Consider the following 24,478-nt stretch of genomic DNA (forward strand, 5'->3'; position numbering starts at 1 on the left):
GTTTTGGTGTCCAATACTTTAAGTAACGTAGTGTATATTAACAGTTATAATTTATATAAAACACGCTATAGCATATATAGATTTCTTGTGTTTTGTCCTTTCAAATAAGCGAAACTGTAGAAGAAACTGTTTTTCTTTAGCTATTCAACGTTAAATGTTACTTTAATACGCTTCGTTGAGTCTAAAGGTTCGAACCTTTAGAAATAGCTGCCGAAGGCTCACTACCTGCGCGCATCTTCATATTCAAGTATGTGACGATGCTTATAATAGAGCACTCAGCGTCTTTTACGAATCTGTACTCTGTCCACGTGCTTTATGTTTGATCAGTACTAAAACAACGTGCTCTGTTGAAGAGCACAATCATTAACCTTTCCTGGTTCTGTAAACTGGGCGAGTGGGAATACTCGAAACGGCTATTGATTACATATTATATCCGTGTATTTCTTCGGATATTAGACATGAAAATTACCAAGCACATCATCCTTACAACTGTTTCATTTTCGTAGACATTTATTACTTTTAACATTATTATGTAATGACCAACTTATTATGTAATGACCATCACATTCTTTCATTAACTATAGGGTTTGTTATTTCTCCATTTAGCCCTCATGAGTAGATTCAGTAACATGTCGCCTTATGTTTTAAAGCCTAGAATTGTGATATTACTTCCCATTCCCTTGTAATCAATAGCGTTCCTATTGTAATCAATAGCGTTCTATCTTAATTCATTCACAATGCATAAACATGTAACGTCCATGTTTATGTTACATGTAACATGTAACATAAAATATGTAACGTCCCACTTTCAACAAAAAGTATATATGCTCACTCTTTATCACTTTTCATAATGTTTGGTGATACTCCCGTTTCAAAAACTATTATTAAATCTTGTAGGTGACTTCCGACCTATTAGAACATATTCTGAAACTCATAACCTTTCTGATGGTATTATCGTCTTATATTTATTTTGAAGAGTCAAGTCAGGGCGTGTTGAGATGAAAAATGAAAGATGTGAGCGCTCCAGTAGCCAAAATATGTAATGTGATGCTCCAAAATATGTAATTATAGATTTTTATCCTCAGAAAAGAAATAGCATGGCCCTCTCTGGTAGCAACGCTTCAAGCCGTGATTTATTTAGTTTATGCCTACATCTAGCACCGGCCATTCCCTTTCGTTTAGGGGAGGAACAGCATTATCTAGGTCAGGTAAGCCGACAATGCTACATTGAGATATTGAGAGAATTGAGGTTGGAAAAATCCATAAACAAAACCATCTCTTTTGAGAATCTGGCTTGCATCTTATTGCATGGAAATTCTCCAGCTCATATTGCTGTTACTTATCATAAAATATTAATGAAGCGTATGTTTAAAATAGCGTCTGTCCACTTTACATTAGGTTTCACCGATATGTTATTTTTTTTTTTCTGAAATAAAATCTCTGTTAAAAAGAGTAGCAGAGTTGAAGACTCTGCTACTCAAAGACATTTTAATAAACGTTACAATGGTTTGCTATTAATTTGAGATAATGACTAGAAGATAATTGGCACGAAAACAACTTCTTGGATATTAAAGATTATATTACGACAAAACGCAAAGAAAAGAAATTTACGAACCAGCTATAGACAGACCGTCATCACGGCAAACGAGCAAAGGTCATAAAAAGCAAAAGATAGGCCTGTACATCAACAATATCGCAATTCCCCCTTGGGAGAAACTCTAATAACAGAACAGCAACTCACAAAAAAATATCCTGGATGAAAAATCCGAAAAATAGACTCCCCGAAATTCAGGAATACGAGAGAGAGAGAGAGAGAGAGAGAGAGAGAGAGAGAGAGAGAGAGAGAGAGAGATCGTAGAACGAGGCAATTGTGTTAATTTTCGTTAATTTTAGTTTTATTAAAAAAATGAAGACCCCCCCTTCAGAATGATAACAAATGATAGATAAAAACATATGGGATAAACACAGCACACAGCTAAATATAGCCAGCTTTTTGTGTCATTGCGATTAGCTTTCTTCTTAATTATAAAAACTTTTCAGATTTATTTATTATAACATTAAATATTACATCCAATACGTGGATATACTATTTAATGTATGTACAGTATTTGTTTGTACCTTGGTATTTTACAAACGCCAAATATTTGTGAAATACTGGTATTTTCACAATGCGGTAATTTTTGTTTTGATATTGTAGGCAGATGGCGTGCCAATTTTCAGTGTCGTTAGTGGCGCTTTGGCAGATTTAGTCTGAGTTGTTTGTGATTGATTCTGTTTCAAGTTTCTTTCTACTTTTTCCCCCAATTTTTTCGGATATATCTAGACTGTCAGTTGGATGATATATGAAAGCATTCGTATGTCTGCCGATAAAATTGCATGAAGTTGGATTAATTCGAAAGCTCAGCTTCGTTGACTGCAATCTAGCGTCTTAAAAAGTAAGTTTTTGCTTTTAACAAATGCGTTAGTCGTCTGCTGAAGGCAGCCAGGCTGATATTTTGCCAAATTTTAAACTTCACTTCCCCTTTGGTCGCGATTCTAGCAAACCTTTAATGAATAAAAATGTAGAATATAACAATTAGTAATATTATTACTAATTGTTATACTATTTGTATAACTAATATTATATTACTAATTGTATACTATTTATACACTGTATAAATAGTATACAATGTATAAATTACCCTAGGGATCTGGTAAGTATGGGCTTGGCACACCCAGGATCCTGAGCTGGATATCATCATTCTTCTCTCTCTTTTGGTGATTCTCTCTCTCTCTCTCTCTCTCTCTCTCTCTCTCTCTCTCTCTCTCTCTCTCTCTCTCAGGGTAACTCATTTTTTTTTTTTTTTTTTGCCTGGTGCAGCAAAAGCCTCAGGCTTCCTTGCACCATATGACTAATAATGATAATGAAATACGAGTAAATATACTTGTATAAATACTAGTAGATACATATTATTTACTTGTATTTATAGACTGTATTTTCATTTAAGACTGTCTTTATTTATTACTATTTTAATTTTAAATATCAGTGTGTAAGTCATTTTAATTTTAAAGCACCTTGTCAGTAAATTTTGAGGTGAGTTCCGTAATGTTGGTAATTAGTGTGTAGTTAAAAAAAAAAAAAGTGAAAAATAATTACTTCGCAGATTTTAGAAAAATGTATTCCGTAATATAACAACAGTGGTCAAAATGTCGGCCTAAATATTTTAGACTTGGATCATTTTCTTGTCCAATTGTAAATTATTCGTCACTGCAGGAATTAGTTTGCCCCCACACCAATTTTATTGGATCTCCAAAATACCATTGAACATAATCCTTTGAGGTTAAATTGTTAGTCTCGAAAACAAAATTATTGGCAATTAGATTTGAAGAGTCATCATCCTCAGCCATTTTAAATCGACTACAGGATGAAGGCCTCTCCAGCAACTTTCCACTTCCATCTCTTTTGAGCACTGGCCATCCATTTACTACTCACAGACTCATGAATTTTATCTATCCATCTCCGCCTTTATCTCCAAGGTTTTCTTCTAGCTCCTCTTGGGTACCATTCTGTTATTTTCTTAGTCCATCTGTCATCATGTCTTCGAGCTATGTGTCCTGCCCAAGACCATTTTAGTTCTTTAGTTTTGATAAAAATGTCCTTTACTTGAATTTGCTGCCTAATCCACGTGTTTCTCTTCTTATCTAACAGTCTGATTCCCAATATAATTCGTTCCATTCTTCGCTGTGTAGTTCTCAGCTTCTCTTCCATTCTTTTGGTGAGTGCCCAAGTTTCACTTCCATAAGTCATGGTGGGAAGTATACATTGGTTCATTATTTGACGTTTCAGACAAACTGGGATATTGCTCTTCAGTATGTGACTATATTTCCTGAACCTGAATGCTATCCATCCAAAATTTATTCTTCTCTTGACTTCCAGCCATTTATCATTATTACTGCTAATAACTTGTCCCAGATAAGTATATGACTCCACCTTTTCATTTACTGCTCCTTCAATCATTATTTTCCTTTCAGTGGCATACTTGTTCATCATTACTTTTGTTTTAGCCATATTCATCTTTAGTCCAAAATCCTTACTAACTGTGCATAACTGATTAAGATTTACCTCTAATTCTTTGGGATCGTGGCTTATGACCACAATGTCATCTGCAAATCGTAAATGGTTTAGGTACTCTCCATTCACATTGACTCCTTTATGCGACCGGTCTAATCTTCTGAAAGTTCCTCAAGGGCAGCAGTAAACAGCTTCGGAGATATTGTGTCTCCTTGTCGAACTCCTATCTCGATTTTAAATTTCCTACTGTCTTTATCTAGTCTAATAAAGGTGGTAGCATTCTCACATATTTTCTCCAAAATCGTAATATGTGGGGTATCTATGCCTTGTCTTTCCAGTGCCCGAAACATTGCCTTATGCTGTATGGAGTCAAATGCCTTTTCATAATCCACAAATGCCAGGCATAATGGTGTTTTATATTCATTTGCCTTCTCCATTAGGTGTGATATTACGTGAAGGTGATCCATAGTTGAGAATCCTGTCCTAAAGCCAGCTTGCTCTTTCGGTTGATTCTCATCAAGTATTCTTTCTAATCTGTTAGCAATGACTCTTGTGAACAACTTGTAGATGTGGGATAACAAGCTAATTGGTCTGTAATTTCCAATTTCTGATTGATCTCCTTTCTTATGCAACAAAACTATGATTGCATTATTCCACTGCTTAGGCGTCACACCTTTTCTAATGCACTTTGTGAAGAGCCTTGCCAGTTTTTGTGTCTCTTCCTCCCAATTTTAACAACTCTACAGTAGCTTCATCTTCCCCCGGGGCTTTCTGATACTTCATTTTCTTCAATGCATGTGCTACCTCATCAGGAAGAATATCGGGTATGTCGTATGTGTTGCTACTTTGCAATCCATCTTCCTCACTGCTGGCATCATTCCCTCGCTCCTTGTATAATTCACTATAGTAGTCTTCTGATATTTGAATTATGCCTTCTCTGCTGTTTATAAGTACACCATTGCTATTCTTCAGTTTCAGTATCATTTGTCTTTCTGTATTACTGCTCATGGCTGCTGATTTAAATCCTTTGTTTTCCCTTAATGCTTGTTCTACTTTTCTTGTGTTAGATCTTCTTATGTCTTCTCTGAGTCTCTTTCTAATGGCTTTGCATAACTCAGTATACTCAATTTTTTCCTTGTCAGTGTTTATCTTGCTCTTCATTTTTCGCCTTCGGTTCATCATAACAAGTGTTTCTTGACTAATTTATTCTTCTTTGGATTTCTTTTTCCCTATAGGTTTCTTGGGCTTGATCACTTTCAGAAAGTTGTAATATTCCTCGTCGATATCTTGGTCCTGAGCAGTCTGTACAAGCTCAAACTTGTTCTTAAGTTCCAGTACATACTGCTTTTTCTCCTCCTCTGTTATCTCAAAGACCTTTGTATTATTTACTCGAATCAGTTTTTTCCTTTCCTTTCCTACATCTATATCAAGTGTACATCTTACCATTCTGTGATCACTTCCAACATTTACCTTATTCAGGACGGTAACATCATTCCCAATATATCTTCTGTTAGTGAGGATGAAGTCGATTTCATTAGTTGTCATTAGTTGTTAATCCATTTGGACTCTTCCATGTCCACTTTCTGTTCACCCTTTTCTTGAAAAAAAGTGTTCATTACTGACAATCCTTGAGATTCTGCAAATTCCACAAGTCTTTCGCCTCTTTCATTTCTGAAGAGTAGAGTGTTTAATTAGAGAGTGTTTAATACTCATCATCTGAAGAGTAGAGAATGTTTAATTTCGCAAGATTCAGGAACCAATCCCCGGCTTTGATTTTTCTTGGCGTTCATGCCTAAAAGCCCTCCATGGTCATTGTCAAAGAGCTGATTCACATTTTGACCATGTAGAAAACTGGAAAACAAAAACCTTATAGTAAAACAGAAAAATAAACTGTGCCCGATACGATCTTACTTAGAAGAGTAAGACGAACGGGATTGGCGCGAAACGTTTTTAGGATAATCCCGAAAGGTATAAGGCTGGAAGATGAACATATTTTGTAAACTTCTCATAAAAGCATAAACTATCACCATCTAGTGGCAGAGTTCCATACTATCTTCCTTTTTTGCGACGGCAAGGGGTTCCCGAACTTTTGGACAGCACTTTGTGCGAAATATAAATGTAATCGCTGCTGTCACTTTGATTTATATCACAACTTTTTTGAGTCATAAATGTTTAGAGAACAGTTAATGCATTATAAAAGCTTGCGCCACTCTGAGTAATATATTATGCAGGTGACATTCGTGTGACTCAGTTTGCAAATGGTCTTATAAGCTTTCACTTTGATCATAACCACGTGTCAGTGGTAGGAATACACGGTTCTCTTATGGAGAAAAAAGCGATTCTGACAATGACTAATGACCATCATAGGGAACGTCATCAGTTATCTGTTCGCTATTTGCAGGATTTTTGGCTTGATCTTTTATGTTTCAGGTAACCGATTTAATTGTCGGCTCATCGTATTGGTCACATTTATCTTAACAGCTGTAGTTATCGACATTGTTGGTCGATTATCTATCTGTTTCTCATTTGCATTTTAAATTGTATTTGAAATGGAAAAATAACGCTTTTGCTTGCGATACCAGCAGGTTAACTTTAAAAGCATGCGATGTTCTAGTTCCAAGGTAAGGCTGTATTCGCTTCCAATCTATTTATTTTCCACATCATGTGAAAAAAATACCCTCTATTCGATTCCTTTTTTATGATTTTTTTTTTTTTTTTTTTTTTTTTTTGCAGTATGGTCGAGTTAGTCGGTCTAAGGCAAAGAAAGGGTATGTTTCTTCTTTTTTTTTTTTTTTTTTTTTTTTTCTTGGAAGCAAGTTTTTACATTCCACCAATTTAACTCTGAAAAATGCAAGGCACTGGATATGGGAAGCAGTAATCGCAGAATAGCATACCAATTGGACAGTACCACACTAAAGGTGGTTGAGAACGAAAGAGACCACAGCCCGACATGAAGTTCTGTGAGCTTTGCAAACAGGCTAATAGGACAGCTTATAGGGGTTCTGTTGATGATATACAGGATTTTGCCAGGAAGGGCAAGGTGATTATCCCATTGTATAAGGCGGTGGTTAGGCTGAATCTTGAGTGCATACATGTCTGTAGGCCTCATTTTATGAAAGATATGGGTCTGCTGGAATGGGTGTAGAGAAGACCAACTAGAATAGTCAAGGGAACAAAAGGGTACTGTTACCAATAAAGGTTTCTATCCTGCAAATTGCAGTATCTGGAAACCGGGTGTGGTAGTAAGGTTTTAGGAGCATCAGCAACTAAGACCATATTGCTCCGTGTATACTATCTGTAATTTTAATGTATTCGGTGGTCGATTTTCTGTTTTCTGGACAAAAAAGGCAGAGTTTCCGAGAGAAAAAAGTGCTACCTTCGTCGGAGACTGATTAACTCAGTTACGTTGTGAAAAAGCCCCATAAACTGAAAACCTGGAAATCACCTGTGAGGATATCTGATTAAGTTGTTTAACGTTTTGAATAGATTGAGTAAACTAAATGCTGATGGCATCCTTCCTCTTGCTCAGACAACACACGTGATGGAACGTAAATCGAAAAAGGATGGTTACAAGATGGCTGTGTGAAAATTTGCTTTCAGCCAGAGAGTAATTGATTGTGGGAACCGACTTCTATCGGGTGCTGTGGAAGTAGATAATTTGATAAATTTAAGAAAGAATTAAACAGATGATTAAAAGAAATGGACAGGTATTGTGGGGCCTTGTGCGTAACTCAGTTGGTATAATTACCGCCCATTCCACACCGGATGGAAGAGGCCCGTGTTCGAATTCTGACGCGAAGAATTTTTATGAGCATTTTTAACAACACGGCGAGAAATGAATTGTTTCTTCTCCTAGAAACTTTGGTTCCAGCAAAGGGGCAAATTGACCACAGAACACAAGAATTAATTATATTGGTGCAATGTGGTTTAAGCCGCTAATGCGCCTAAAGTTCCACGACAGTCTGATGCTGCATAAGCTGGTTGTTATTATTTTAGGCACATCAGTAACTTAAGCCATATTGCACAGTATGTAATGCCTGTAAATTGCGTCGTTCTGTGGTCGAATTTGCTAAACGAAAAACCTTAGTTTCCGGGAGAAAAACCATGCTACCCTCGCCTAAGACCAACGAACTCAGCCATGTTGTAAAAAAGACCCATAAAAATTCCTCACGTCGTTGACTCAGGTCTTTACCACCCGTAGTGGAGAAGACGATGATTATACTAACTGCGCTACTCACAAGGGCCATAAGCTTGCTTCCTTAAATCAGTTACCTCTACTAATACTAACACCAGTAGTAATGCTAAACCGATTTGCAATCCTTATTTCAAACTGAATTCCTTATCTTAATCCTTATTCTATAAGAAAAAATCCTTATTTTAATCGAATAGCTGCTAGTAATTTTAATATTGACCAATTCCCCTCTTCCGGTCGTTATTTAGGCCTTTATATATTTTTGCATCGAGTCTATAGTTTTCTGCTTCTACGACTGTAATAATTTATGTTACAACCGCGCAGTACCGCGTTCAAATCTCGAAACTTGTTACAGCGTTCAGTTATGTAATTTATGTAATTATTCACATAAATCGTGGACGGCACTCGCTAGCACGAAATGCTCTGAATTTAAAAGCTGGGCAACCGGATTTCCCCGTCCTAGTGCCGTAGCACGGCACCGGCTTTAACGCTAGGTTGCACCACCTTCTGTGGCATCGCTGTTACGAGCTTTGACAGCGAGAACGACCTTCATTCTCATCTTCACGTTCTGACTGCAGCCAAAAATAGCCACCCACCTTTGGCGCTGCCTGAGATTGATCAGTTTGTGTGCAGGTCCACGGTGGCTGTGTTTCCAGAATCGGGAGGGGGGGTGAAGGTGAGGGATGGGAAGGCGCTCTCAACTTCATCGATGTTAACTACCTCATTTCCTCTCACATCTGATTTCGGAAAAGCCCTAGTAATTGAAGTCATTATTACAGGGTCTCTGCCGTAAGGTGAACATCACGTGAAATCACTACTATCAACAAACATTAAGTAGATCGCCGAATGTGGGTGCAAATCACGGACTGATAACATTTATTTGTGGGCAGTTTTGAGTTAGGTTGAGGAAATTAAACGATCGTTAATTCTCAATTGCATTTCGATTTATTAGTAGAGCAAATATTGTCCTTTACTGTATCTTATGGTTGCATTTTTATTTCGATTTTCAAAGCAGCTGGCTTCCCAATAGATGCCAAGTGGACGGCATGTGTTTTGTGTTTTCAGTTGCTGGAACTTTCTACGTTAAATGGACATATAAAATTTATTTTAGCTAAAATACCTCCATGGAGCTCTCTTGAATCCTTAGTGGCGGTTACTAAGGTAACGACGCAAAGTTATCCGTACACTTTAAATTCGAAAATTTTCACTAAAAGAGCAAGAACATACTTCATCGTTACATGTACTATTTACAAATACACCCAGAAATATACACCCAGAAATAGACTCTTGCCAAAAGTATCCGAATATCCCTGAGATTTGCTGATAATGATCCACACCTGACATGTTAAGAATACGTAGGTATAAAAGCAACTTTATTCATGCTAGAAGTGAGCAGATCAAAGAAGTACAGTAGATCCATCAAGGAGAAATACGGTGCTGTTTCTTGTATTCTTTCGATCTTGTGAGCTTCTCTGACCGTGTGTGGTCGACTCGGAGTATAAACAGAAATTTATTTATTTATCGACTTCCAATGGGCGGTTATCATAGAATACCATATTAGCAATTAATCTGTTTGTGTCATTGCGGCAAAACTGCAACATTCGATCAATGGTAGCTGACATAATCACCAAATTTAAACGTCATGCTGCTATTACAGCTAGCAAACGTTCGGATTGACCGGCGAAACTGATAGTAGGAGAGCTGAGAACGCTCAGAAGAGTGGAACGTAGATTCTCCTCGGATCTTATCGAATACTGCCGACTAGGAGTTTAGGGCAGACACAAGAACAGATATTGGTTCTTGTGTCCACAAAGATAAGAAATAGGAAGTTGGATGGCATCGGATGTTACGGAAAAACAGCAGTGCAGTATCGACTTTCATGGTGTACAATCAATCGTAACGGATCCTGAAAATTTAGAAATCCATGTTATAGAGTAATGGATCACCGCACACAATTTACTAATTTCATGGACGTGTTTAATGTCTGGAAGATGTCCTGTTTACTACAGTGTGTCGTCCCAACTGTCAAGTTTGGTTGAGATGCTCTCATTGTCTGGGACTGTTTCTCGTGGTTTGGAGATTGTACCACTTGTCATCGTTCCTGTAACAATGAATTCTACGCAGTACATTGACATTCTGACAATTCTGCTGTTCGTATACTGGCAGCAGTATGCGGAGGGGGCCATTTTCTCTTAGTCTGCATAGTCTGCTATGATTTCGTTTAAAGTCATGGGAATGCAAAAGCTTCGTTGGCTTGCCCAGAACTCGAACTTCAACCCCCCATTAAACACCTTTATAAGTCCTCCTGGGTAGCACAGTGGTTATAATCACCGAGTGGAAAAATACTAAGTTCGAATCCCTTCAATGACGCGAGGAATTTTTATGGGCTTTTTTTGTGACGTGACTGAGTTGGTTTCAGACGAGGGTCACATGGGTTTTTCGTCCAGCAAGCAGAAAAATCGACCACAGCAAGCACCTTAGGAATAAATTGGAACGTCGGCTTCCTGCCAGATCAACATGTCTGCTAAACTGATTGCTGTGTTGAAGAAGGAATCGAACACAACACAGCCTTCCTCCGAACAAATTTTTGATAAAAAAAAAAAAGAAAAATGGTTCGGTATCTACCGATAAGGACATGGAGTGTGTAATTAAGACCATAGATGGGCTGAACATTATTAAATATTCTATCAATAAAACCTTCTTTGCAGTGTGCAGGTTTCCAGTTACTTTTGGAAATATAATGTGCAGTAAAAGACGCTTAAGATGTTCTCACTTAAGTGTTCTTGTGTCCTTAATAAACGCCTTAATGTTTTAATTCTGTCATTTTATTCATAAAATTGCACAAACAACCGAAAAAAAAAAAGGCCTAGTCCTGATTCCTGTAGTAAGGAGAATTGAACCTGAGTGACCGATTGAGCGCTGCACGGTTTTTCATCCCTTAAAACTGTAAAAACTCCCCATAGAAAACGCCCTGTGTACAAATTTGTGAACTGGGCGTTTTAATGGTGAATTTTATATGTTTTAATCTAAATTCATTAAATGTACTAACCCCTTAGACACTTAAATAATCCAATCTAATCCTGCGACATTAAAGCTTTAATGGCTTTAAAACAAAGATAAAATCTGTGACCAACAAAAGCTCAGTGCCCCCTCCAATAGGGTAAGAGTCAAATGATGTCTGCCAAGACCATCGCATCCTGAAGCACGAGTACATTTGGTGCATTTATAACAGTTTACGAATGTAGTTCAGATGTTTACCCAACGCGTGTGTGGAACTTTCTTACATGCTGTTCAGAAGAATATAAAAAAAAAACAAAAAAAAACTTGAGACTGAAATGTTTCAAGAAAATATTATGCAGTGGACTTCGTAAACAAGACAGTTGGCTTCCATGTACCACGAATTTGACGATACACAATTACAGCATTGTTATGAATCTGTGTAGAATAACATTCATTCGAATCGAGATAAATTGGTACTGTCGATGCTGTTCTGTTTTCATAACAAGTAAGCATAACCGCCTTGAAAAATTATTATAGGTAGGATGACTAATTTTCTCTCTGTACTTGAGGTTTTCTTTCTAAGATTTTCTCGGTTGAAAAACTTTTTTAACAGAATAAAAGTAGATATCTTAAATTTTATTATAACAAAATAAGCTACTGGGGAAAAAAAGTACAATTTTTATTTTTCCTAAAATGTTCCTAGCATTAATTAAAAGCTTGTCAAATATAAACCGAAACTGAATTTAAGAAGATGCACGATGTTCTTTAGGGAACAACTCCTATTTTGTGAAAATATTCGGAGTTGGATATTATGTACACAAGGCCGAATTTACTGAGGCGCAGTTGCTTTGGGGCGCCGCTCTCCTCTTTTTCCTCATTCTTCCCTTCTTTTCTTCTCCTTTTTTTCTGAAAATGGGTACCCGTAAATTCTGTACAAGATTTCGTTGTATGACAGATCAAGACCGAAAGGGCAAACCATATTCTAATTGGGAGTTTTAGAAAAAATTTAGTAATCACAGTATGGTTCTTGCTATTTTTCGTTTTTTTTTTTCTTTTAATGCGCATTGTAATTCTTTATGGTGATTCTATACTTAAAGTACACGGAAGGTTAAATTTTGGGAAACAAGAAGAAACTTGTTCACACCTTCACTTTTGTATGTTGTATTTTTAGGTTGTTGTTGTTGTTGCTGAGTTTGTATCCGCGGCTAAGACTATGTTGCTCCGTGCATATTGTCTGTAAATTGCGTGTGTTCTGAAGTCGATTTTCTGTTTGCTGGACGAAAAACCCGAGTATCCGGGAGAAAAAAACCATGCTACCCTCGTCTGAGACCGACTGACTCAGCCAGTTGTGAAAAAGATCCATAAGAATTCCTCCCCCGTCATCGACGAGATTCGAACTCAGGTCTTTTCCACCCGATGTGTTTATTTTTGTATCAAAGCGACTAAGGCTATGAGGCGTTGTATATAATGGCTGTAAATTACAAGTTACAAGTATGCTGTTGTCAGTTTGCTTGATAATGAACCTGAATTACCCAGGTGGAACTAGCTTCTCAACCCCCAACCAATCCATGCTGTTAGAACCACATATTTCATTGTTCACTTGATTAGTTAAATTAAATGATTCCACTAATGTACTGAATACGGTTTAGACCATAAACTTTTAAGTATGTTTTGAAAAATATTTTATTGGAGTTTATCGAATGAAACATTGAAAATGAATCAAGTTTCTGATTAATATCTTTTGATTTTTCAGATGCTGTTACCACTGCTCCTGCTAGTAACAATCATCCATGCTCGAAAGAATCCGATACTAATAATTTATCCCCCAAACGTCGAGGGAATTTCAGGTGAACATCCCTTTGGTTATATTCTTTAGAAAAATGTTTGAATTTGATTGAAACGTATCAACTAGTATTTGTGAGAATCAAGCCACGTTCTGAGTTCATTTCAAATTCCATCGTCAGGTGAAATTTTTCGGAGATTTACATCAGATCATGATGCATGTGACCACTTCGAACTAATTCTAGATTGAGTCAGTATCTGAGTTAAATTTTTAATTAAAATGGGACTCTGTGGCATAAAAATTAAAATTAAAAAACTTTATTTGCGTTGCCCAAATTTATTTTCAACACGTCGGTGCTTTAGATGTCATTTACTTTATACAAACAAATCTTGCACATTAATAACAAACATTGTACAAAACACCGCAAGTACATCAATTTTCCGCAGTTGTCGGTATACGATAGGGACGGCTTCTTTTCGAAAGCGATAAGTGTACGCCAAAAATAGTTCCCTCTGTGTCTATCTTCGCCCCCGCTCGATAAAAACGTAGTGGAAAGAGGATGTTTCCACTCTTGACAATCAACAGTTTTATTCTCTTTTCTATTTACAGAGGATAAAGATAATTTTTGGAACTGTTTCACAAACCGCTTTTAAAAACGGTTTTTGGATATTTTCACGTCGAAAATTCATGAAACTTTTTCCCACTAACTTTTTTCCAATGAACAGAACCGGTTCAAGGGAAGGTTTGTATACGTGTCCTTGTTGCTTTTTAGCAGACTTAGAACTTAATCTTTTGTCTTTTAGATTATTAAAAGTACATCTGTAAAAGTAAGTCTGTCGAATCTATTGAAATGGAAATAACTTCGATCAGAGATAGTATGGTTGTATTTGTCGTTTCGTATTTGCGCCGAGGCAACTAAGATCATGAGGCAGCCGTATATTTTGACTGCTAATTCGGTTTATTCCGAGAACCTTTGTTTTTCATCCCAGTCAAACTGACATGTAATTTGCAGACATGATTTATTGACACCTCATGGTCTTAGTCCTCTTGGTGCAAACTGTAATTATTACTTGTTTCTGACAAGTAACTTAGAAAATTCAATCAGATTACGCATCTCTGTTCGTCAAAGGATGCGGAAGAGGATTAATTTGTTCAACAGAGATAAAGCATTGAATAATGGGATGTTCTTCCTGTAATTAGTCCCATATTTAAATTTAAAAAAGAGAGTGAGATCGTGGCGAAATAAATGGAACAGAATAAATTATATTTTCTACGAAATCTGTGTCTAAATATTTAGTGTGAAGTTTATGGACTTTTTGAATATTTTTCAGCTCTTGGAAGATATTCACAAGGGTACTTAAATTGAAAAGGGCGGCTGAACTGAAGGATAGATGTGAAAATAAAATTTGCTTTCAACAAGAGCGTGATTGATTGTTGGAAAAAACGTCCATCTGGTGTTGTGGAAGTGGGTAGTTTCAATAAATTTAAGAAAGAATTGGACAAATTATTATAGGGGATAATGGAACAATGAGGTGGAGTTGTTTTGTGCGTACGACGCTAAGTACAGTAGAAACGACGTAATCGGGACCGGTTGGTCGGTTAATTGAAAAAGTTGTTTAAAGAGGGGAAATATAAAAAAATATATATATACGTCCATAGGAAATTTCGTTTCGCTTAAAATATATACATTTTTCAACAAATCTTCACCGATTCGATTTGTTAGAAAACGTTGAATCCAATGTTGGCTTCTTCTTGGTGTAAATCTTTGAAGCTTTCAACTTGCCTGAAATCATTGAGTAAGCTGTGATCTTTATTATCGTGTAATTCCCGACTTTCATTAGCATTGTCAACCTCCCACCAGTTTTGTTGTAATAGGAGCATCGGAAACTAAGGCCATGTTGCTCTTTGTATATCATCTGTAAATTGTGTGTGTTCTCTGGTCGATATTCTGTTTGCTGCACGAAAACCCGAGTTTCCGGGAGTAAAAACCATGCTACCCTCTCCTGAGACCGGCTGACTCAGCCACGTTGTGTAAAAGGCCCATAAAAATTCGCGTCATCGATGGCACTCGAACTCGCACCTTTTCCACCCGGTGGATGGGCGATTCTACCAACTGCGCTACCCACGAGGGCCCCAAAACTGATAAAAAAGCTCTTAATCGAAGAGCTTTTTTTATCCTTTTGATCTTTGTGATAAATGTGACCTTGGAATTTCATTCCATGTTTCTGATGTTTGATGACTTTTAAGGTTCTACAAGATATTCGTGTCTTCTATTTTTCCCAAAATTAAACTCAAAAACTTTCTCCTGTGTTGTTGCTTTAGACATTCAAGAACCCCTTGATCCATAGGTTGGATGAAGGATGTATTCGGTGGTCAAAATATGGCCTTTATGCTCCCCTTATTAAGTTCATCACAATCGTATTGTTGTTTTTGTTGTTGTAGTGTTTTTAAGCGCATCAGAAACTTACACCATATTGTGCCGCGTATAATGTCTGTAAATTGCCTGTGTTCTGTAATCGATTTGCTGCATGCTGGACGAAAAACCCGAGTTTCGGAAGGAAAAAATATGTCACCTTCACCTGAGACCACTAACTCGGCCATATTGTAGAGAGGGCCCATAAAAATTCCCAGCGTCATTGACGAGGTTCGAACTCAGGTCTTTTCCAGCCGATGTGGGGAGGACCGTGATTATACTCACAAATTTGCACATGTGGATCCACAACCAGAATAACCTTTTCCGGTAATTGTATATTTTTCAAGTGTTTCTTTAGAGAAGGTACAAATTCACGAAACAAACCATTCTTTGAATAATGCAGAGTCCATCCATGACGATTTTTGTGAGTGGTGGTGAACTGGAAGATGAACAATTCATATTTTGAAAATCTCCATGATTAGTTGATTTACCAACAAGAAAGAGCGGCGATTTTCGAGTTCCAGTTGCATTGCTGCAGGTGGATACTTCTCTCTTTGAATTTTTTGTATCCTGGTGCTGCAGACTGCCCTTTTTTTTCACCATGGTTTTGTAGGTAACATCTTATAATCTTGACCTATTTCATCCATATCGTGTAGTTGTTCTCCAGTGATTTTTTTTTCTTCTGTTGTTTATATAAAGGACATTAAACTTTCTGTAAATTTTTGAGCAGCAGGCTGATCAGCAGATAATTTTTTTTCCAGTCTTTTACAGTTGTCTCGCCCATATACAATTCAGTAACACATTGTTTTAGAGTCTCATCCTTATCGAATCTTTCTGGCGCATCCAACTTAGTTGCTCATAGAAACAACAACTGTCTCTCTTTTCTCACCCATATTTCATTAATTTGCGTAATATTTAATAGCACTGTAGTTATAATAAAAAAATAATTTTACAAGTGCAAACACGTTTTGGAACAAGTTAGTTAATGTACACAGTGCGTTACATTTTAGGCGCTTTCGATTTTTTTTTTTTTAATTATTATTTTTATTGTTTCATTTTTTGTGTCAGTTAATTACGGAGATTATAACTTTATAGAGCGTTTAATAAAACTATAGTTTTGCGTTCTCTAAAGTTAGCCTTTTTTAATTAAGAACGTATATTTATTAATCTTCTCACGTGTACTTTTAAGTCTCATGTCTTCTATATGTATCTAAAAATACTGCATTAACACCACATTTAATCTGAATTTGTTTTTTTGTTTTTTTTTTTCATACAAATAGTGTGGAAAAAAGAAAAATAATTGCTCTATTTTTATTGGTCCAATTTTTATGAAATGTGAATGGTTCCACAAATATTTTTAAAAGGCCCAAATATAAAATTTCTTTAAAATTCGTCCACTGGAAGACGGACTCGTTACTCATTACTTGCGGACGGACGGACATGGTATATATATATATATATATACCATGTCCGTCCGTCCGCATGTAATGAGTAACGCATATATATATGTATATATATATATATATATACATATATATATATACATATATATATATATGCGAACGCGCTTAACAAACACACAGCTGACCTTACGGGAAGCATTCTATGAACATCAGACAATATGTTCTAAGGATGGGAGAAGGGGGGGGGTCGTTGGTTAATCGGAATTCGGATAAGAGGGCTTAACTGGAACTAAAAACCACGAACTCAATAACTTGCTTATTTTCAACGAGTGTGAGAATAATTAAAAGGGAGGAAAAAATGTACGCTCGAACAGGGACCTGAACCCTGGACTTAAAGTTAAAAGCCTAATACTCCACCGCCTAAGCTAGCTGAGCAATTGGAGTTGGTTATCTTATCAGCCGTGATTATATGAACAGTGCTCATTACGAACACGTTATGACAGTAACTTTGAAGATTATGGTCGGTTGGTTGTATGAGTATTTCGAACTGGAAGTAACCCCTCGGCTATTCTCTAAACTCATCCACTCAGTTTAATTTCAACTGTATAATATTTATTGCGCATCTCCCGTATACCCCTTTTTTCTATTTTCTCTCTCTATGTGTATAACTTCACAAGCGACACCACGTTCACGAGTCTCATGTAATAATAAGCGCCAAGCGTGCACGGACGTTTAATCTTATGAATTGAATTCTCATTTTTCACCATACAAATTGCATGAAAAAAAAAAAAGGTTAATAATTGTCTGGATTTCTATTGGTCAGATTTTAATGAAATTTGGAATGGTTGGACAAATATTTTTGAATGGCCCAAAAATAAAACTTCAGAAAACCCTTTCACTAAGAGTTAGTTGTTACATGCAGACGGACGGACAGACACGGTGAAGCCAATATATATATATTTGTATTGACGATTTATTGGAAACTCTACTGACTTGGTTGTCGTGCCGTAGTATAAACAGAAAATTTATTTATTTATATATATTGTGTTCTTACAGAAGACTATAAAAATGATATTTGGTAAAGTTTACCCTATTAGGTACCTGTCATATACACCTAATTCCCTACAGATAGATACCATTAAATAAAATTGACTAATATATATATATATATATATATATATTAGTCGATCACCGAAATTAAGCAGCGTTATGCTCGGTTAGCAATTGGGAGGGGGATACACGGTGTATTTGGTTTTTTGTTTAACCCCTGGCTTGTAGCCGTGAAGGGTATTGTGTATGGCGTGTGCTTTTTGTATGCAAAAGAGTTCTTCTTCATGTCAACTGTACAATGGGGGGGGATGATCTTTCTCGGGCTGTTCTGCTGTCCTTCAGAGCTGTTACTTCGGTAATCTCATGATACACATTGTCCTTCAAGTAGCCCCAAAGCCAAAAGTCGCAGGGGGTGTGGTCGAGTGATAAGTTCAATCAAATGATTATTCAGAGTGATCGCCCTGCTTACTGTTGCATATATTGATCTCAAGAAGGAGATGGCTCGACGTAGTCAGTGTTTTATAGTTTGGAGGTAGGACAGAGCTACACTGTTGGAATGGTTCGACAAATATTTTTGAATGGCCCAAATATAAAATTTCATGAAAATGCTTTCACTGGAAGTTGAATTATTACATGCGGGCGGACGGACGGACGGTCTAAGTTCGTCCGTCCTTCCTGGAAACCTTTCCAGAAAAAGGTTTCTATTAATGCACCTAATATAAGTTCACACCATAAAACGCACGGGAATTTTAGGTAACATTTGCGAGGAAATAAGTGCGTCATATGGTCGGAGGCGCCTCCGTAGCCAGGTGGGAAGGAGCAGCAAGTGCGTAGCACACGCTTCTTGATTAGACGGGGGTTCGAGCCCGTCACCTCCAAATACGGAGGATGCGGAAAGGTCAGGGAATGACCACCGCATATCCCGGAGCAATATGGCCTTAGTTGCTAATGCTCCTAAAAACAAAATAACAAACAAACAAACAACAAACATCGTATGGTCGGGCTGATACGGTAAATTCTTTTCACAGTGGGAAAGTTGTTTCCTGTCTTCGATTTAATCTAAAGACGTTATTGATGTACTTGTGCAACGAATGTAAATATTTTTTTTATTTGAAGATAAAACGACAAACACACACACAACGGTTTTAGCGGGAGGAGACGCGACACATAACGCCCTCGTTGTGTATGCAGCTAACCTTAAATTTTTATCTTTATTTATTTTCCAGGGAAGTCTTTGCCGTTTTATGGATTTCTAGCAATATTTTCTTAATTGGCGGCAGAATTAAACTGACCCGGAACTCAATGTCATCATCTTGATAGTGATAGACGGAATGTTCCATGGCTCTGCTTTCACGAAACATGGACGCAGATCATTTCTCATAACAAGTCGCCACGTAAAATAAATCCTCTACTGTAAAAACTTTATCGTTGGGTTTATTATTTCACATTATTTCTGTTTTTGAACAGCTTTGGTAAATAAACTAGGGTAATTTGAATAAAAGTAATTGCAATGTGTGTGTGCTATTTGTAAAACATGGTTCGTTCATGTGAAGATTTGGTAGGAAAAAAGCAATAAAGTGATACGTCATCCATTATAAGCAAGAGAGAAATATGGAATTATAGCAGTACATGAGAAGTTTTGTTCTTTCGATCATAACAATCTTTCGTAGTCTCTCTCTCTCCCTCTCTTTTTATCGGGGAAATATATTTTATGGTGATAGCTTCTCGCTGCTTTTATATTGTAATGTTTTATACCGTAGTCGGGAAATAGCTTACTTGCAATGGAAATCTCTCCTTCACAAATGAATTTTATCAATATTTAATGCAGCTTCTTCCAAGCAGATGGAAGCATTGAAAGTTACTGTGTAAAGCGGTTCGTGAAAACAGTACGTTTTTAGATGATATAAAAGAGTAAAATATTTCTTTCATTTAGTCTAACCAATGTTTTCTTTCCTTCCAATAATCTTCTTGTAGGTAGCGCTTTAGTTAATGTCGCTTCTTTCTCTACAGCGTGTGAAAATATAACCGCTTTCGATTTCGTTATTAGCCAAACTGAAGAAATACTCTGACAGAACGACAGAAACTTTTAATGTGTCTCTCTCCAGACACTGTGCGCGGTAGAACAGTTGTATCGTTACCGTCCTGCCCACACCGTTTGGAAAAGGCCCCGGTTCGAATTCCGCCGATGATACCAGGAACTTTTATGTTTTTTTTTCACTCCGTGACTGAGTTAGTCGGTCTCCGGCAGATCTGACATGTCTACATGCGTGGAGGCAGTCTACATGTAATTTCAATAAAAATTTAAAAAAGTGTTGGATTTTCAATTATTTTTACCCTAATCTAGAGGTTGAAATCTTTGTCCAGAATGGAGGGCTTCAATAATTCTTGAGACGTTAGCACATTTTCCAAATTTTTTGTTAGAATCCAAAGAGATGGATTCTAATTAAAAATAATAAAAATATAAAAAATCATGCATTTAACGAACCAGTGACACGCATAGGATAATGTACCAGCACGTGGCGACACATAAGTTTATATTATAAAAAAGTGTTTTTTTTATATTTTTTTTTATTTAAAGAAAATTGTGTTATGGTCTGTCAACCACATCTCACAGCGAAAACCGCCGGTGTAATTGCGAGCTTTTATTTCTTGGCTAAAATTTTATTTTAGCCTAGGAATAAAATTTCTTTTGGTGAAGTTACTCGATTAAACTTCAAGTTTTGTGTAACTGGAAGACTTGTGTACAGTATATTTAAATAGAGACTGGACAAATACTTGGACGTAACAGATAAAAGAAATAAATGAAGGATACACATAATACCACATGATTGCAGGGTGATCTTTCAACGTAGAAGTCGCAATCGTAGCATTCGTACTCTTTTCAGTCATGGGTTTAAGTTCAACTAAGAGACAAATATCTTTATTTTACCGTTCTGCCTAAGTTGATATCTTTTTAAAATGTACAAAATCACACGAATCCGATTCCGACGTATAGCATCACCCAAATCCGATATATATTTCAAAATTGAGACACTTCCAAGATAGTGTATAGTGTGTTCGTGTCTAACGGCACCAGGGGTTTCCCCCATCTCCGCGTTGCTTTCATTGTGGGTATAACAGTTCACTGTAAAGGCCAGAGATTTAAAAGTGTATGGATATTGTATGAGTGTAGTATTGTGTATCGTTCTTCTGGCTATTTAGCCGCTAAACCCCTGCTGGGGCCCAAAGTTGTCCACACTATGCCTCGTGGAGGCAGACCAGATACACTAGTATCGAAATATTTACTCTGGCAGGTCCTGCCATCTAATTTCCTGAGATTTCAATGGCTAGGACCTAAAAAAAATATATATATATATATATATATATATATATATATATATATATAATAAAATAAAATAAAATTTTCGCTCCGTGGGGGTTAAGAAAGTTGAGTAGAAAGGCCAAATGAGTTTAGTGTGAACGCAATTAAATTTAGTCATTAAATTTTAAGTTATGTGGGGTGTACACTTGCGTATTAGGTAGAGTGGGGGGAGACAGAAGTCTGGGAGGAAAAGACAGAAATATGGGGACGATAGAGAAGGCGACCCCAGATAATCAGTGGGGCAGGCCCATGCCCCACCAGACGAAGAGAGGAGTGGCAAGGAGGTGAGGGGACGGAAAATACCATCCCCTCCCCCTGACGGGGGATAGGGGAAAAGATAGGACCATGCAAGGGAGCATGGTCTGAGAGCCAAGATGGCCAGCAGCAAGCTGCAGTTGGTCTTCAGTGGTATTGGTGTTCCCATTTGGGATATCACTCATGGGACCAGGTCCCGTCCAGTTTAGTCAAGTCAGTTCTTGTCCTTTATTAAGTAGGTTCAGTTGTTATTCCTGGTTGTCATGTATAGGGTTCAGTTGTGCTCCATTGCAGCGAGCACTCGTCTTCTTGCGAAGAGAGGCGCCTCCGTAGCCAGGTGGGAAGGAGCAGCAGTGCGTAGCACACGCTTCTTGATTAGACCAGGGTTCGAGCCCGTCACCACCAAATACGGAGGATGCGGAAAGGTCAAGGAATAACCACCGCATATTCTCGGAGCAATATGGCCTTAGTTGCTAATGCTTCTAAAAAACCAAATAACAACAACATCTTGCGAAGAGCTCTTGGGCGTAGAAGGAGAAAGCCAGGTACTCTTGTTTTGTATCCAGTATGTTGTGCTCCCGTCCTCTAGGACAATATAGGATCTTTGTTATTAGGATGTTGCGGAGGTCGTCATAAAGCTGTCAATCATACATTATATGTTGCCAGCTCTCCAGTCCGCCGCAAACACAGGTAGGGTCCTCTTCCATTCCCAAAAGGAAAAGTTTGGCATTGATGGCGTCATGTCCGGTGAGAAGGTATGCCGCATGGAGTCCAGGTGAGAACCACGTTGGGAACTTAGGGTAGACCCTGTCGACGTCAGGTATAAACTTTCTGGTTATCTCCCCTGTATGGGAGTTTGTCCATCCCTCTTGCCACACCTGCAGCAGGTGAGCGTAGAGCCTCTTCTTTTCAGCGGTGCGGTTATTTGCTGGGTCAGTTGTATGCCCGAGATAAGTCCTTGAGGTGCCCTTTGCCAGGTGGTAAAGTAATCCTTTGCCCACAATCTCCAGGTCAAGGGGGAGAACTCCGGTCAGGACCTGTAAAGCGTGGGTGCTCACTGTGCTGCAGGCACGAGAAGTAAATAGTAGAATCGATCTTTAGGTTACGTCGATGATACGTCAGTTGACTGCGGTAGTAGCCTTGTGATACCATACGCCAGAGGCATATGTGATGATAGGTATTGCAGTTCTCCACTTTCCCCAGGAGGTGCTAGTGGGCATCTATGGCAGAATGACCCTGTCGAAAGCCGAACTGGTTGGGCGTTGTTAGTCCTGCAGTATTGTAGTGATGTTGGAGGCTTGCATGTAATAGGCTCTCGAAGAGCAAGGCTATAGGCCTGTAAGAGTCTGGGACTTGAAAATATTTTTTAGGATAAGTTTAACATTGGCAACCTTCCAAGATGTTGGAAAGGCTCCTGCCTGGAGGCATTTGTTGTAAAGATTTAGCATCAGGTCAGGGGCATGTTCCACTGTCTTTTTAACAATTTCTGGTTCTAGCAGGTCTGGCCCTGGACATTTATTTCCTCTGATAGTTGATGCTGCTGCAGTTAGCTCCTCCCTGGTGAAAGGAATTTCCATTGCTTGGTTATTGTAGGTCGCATTATCTTGGCACATTTTCTTCTGATCGTCAGTCTGCGGTTCAGCCGGTGGTCGAAAGACCCCGTCAAGAATATTGTTTATGATGGCTTTCCCAGTTCGTAGTCATGGCACCTTGTGGAGTTCTAGTAGTAGCGACAACCTCCCCCCGAGGGAGCTTGTTTGTGGTGATCTTGTAGACCACCCCCAGGGATCGTTATTGCCAGTAGTTGTGACCAGTCGTTGTTTGTTTGTTTGTCTCCTGTTTGCAGTGACGTATCTGCGCGGTGTAGGCATTTCTCGCTTTTCTCGCTAACTGCTCCGTAGCCGAGTGGGCAGGAGCGGGAGTGCAGTAGCACACGCTCTTTGAGTAGACCAGGGTTCAAGCCCCTGACTGCTGAATACGGTCGATCTGCCAACCCTCACTGGACCAGCGTGGCAGATAATGGTCCATTTCCCTCAGTATGAATTGTTGAGGAGGCTTCCACCCTGCAGTGGGTTGATAATGGCTGAACTTTACTTTTTTTTTTTTTTTTTAGTGGTCTGGAGTTAGGCATTATGTTCCTGTAAGGCAACTGAGATTTGTCTGGAAGGTGTCCCAATTTGCTTTCTGAATAGCGTACCTGTGCTGTATTTGTCTTGGTACTGGGTTCCTAATTAGTGAGCGGGTAAGCTGGAAGGTTATGGCACGGTGGTCGGAGGTGGTCCAGGCATCTTGGACCGACCACCCAGTAATATTGCTGGCTATATTTCTGGAGGCCATGGTGACATCTATAGTTGACTCCCACAACGTATTGCAGAAGGTCGGCAGGTCGTGTGGGAGGTATAATAATTTACTGGTGCGTTTGCCAGGAACTCCTCTAGTTTTTGACCGTACCTTGTGCCCGGTCGATCAGGTGTGTGACTGTGCCACATCGGGGACCTGCAGTTGGTGTCTGCGCCAATGATTATTCTCGAGTTTGGAAAGGTGTTGATTACCGTGTGAAGGTAATGTATGGCGAAGGTGATGTCCTCATCTGTACAGGGCCACAACATAAAAGGCTCCCATGGCGGTAACATTGTGGGCACATGCGGCCCAAGCAGTGCAGAGGTGTGTAATTGTAGTAGCTGTGATGTCTGGATTCCGGATGACAATGGCTGCTCAGGGAGTCTCATCCCCCGCCTGGATGATCTTGTATTTCAGGGGATACCTTCGGACCATTTTCATGTGGGCATATGGTTCTTGCAAAATTAAGACGTCAATGTGCTCCTCTTCAGCTTTAAGTCGTAACTGATCGGCCACTGCCCTGGCCCTTTGTGCGTTTATTTGTATGAACTTAACTTCAGTGGTCTTGTACTCCTTAAGGCGTGTCCCCATAATCGAGTCTTGCCTTGTATAAACTCTTAGCCTTAAGGT

At 38.3% G+C, this 24,478-nt stretch overlaps 1 protein-coding gene across 2 annotated transcripts in view; it reads left to right on the forward strand.

Annotated features, from left to right (window-relative positions):
- Positions 1-24,478, forward strand: part of LOC150091743 (triple functional domain protein-like) — a 402,788-nt gene that overhangs the window by 154,011 nt on the left and 224,299 nt on the right. For both annotated transcript variants that reach the window (XM_090376799.1, XM_090376800.1), the window contains one exon: positions 12,997-13,090. In XM_090376799.1, the coding sequence (XP_090232925.1) occupies positions 12,997-13,090 (94 nt within the window). The remainder of the gene's footprint in view (positions 1-12,996; positions 13,091-24,478) is intronic.

This window comes from Mastigoproctus giganteus, chromosome 1, assembly GCF_048544385.1.
Source record: "Mastigoproctus giganteus isolate SK-2022 chromosome 1, ASM4854438v1, whole genome shotgun sequence".
NCBI lineage: Eukaryota > Metazoa > Arthropoda > Arachnida > Uropygi > Thelyphonidae > Mastigoproctus > Mastigoproctus giganteus.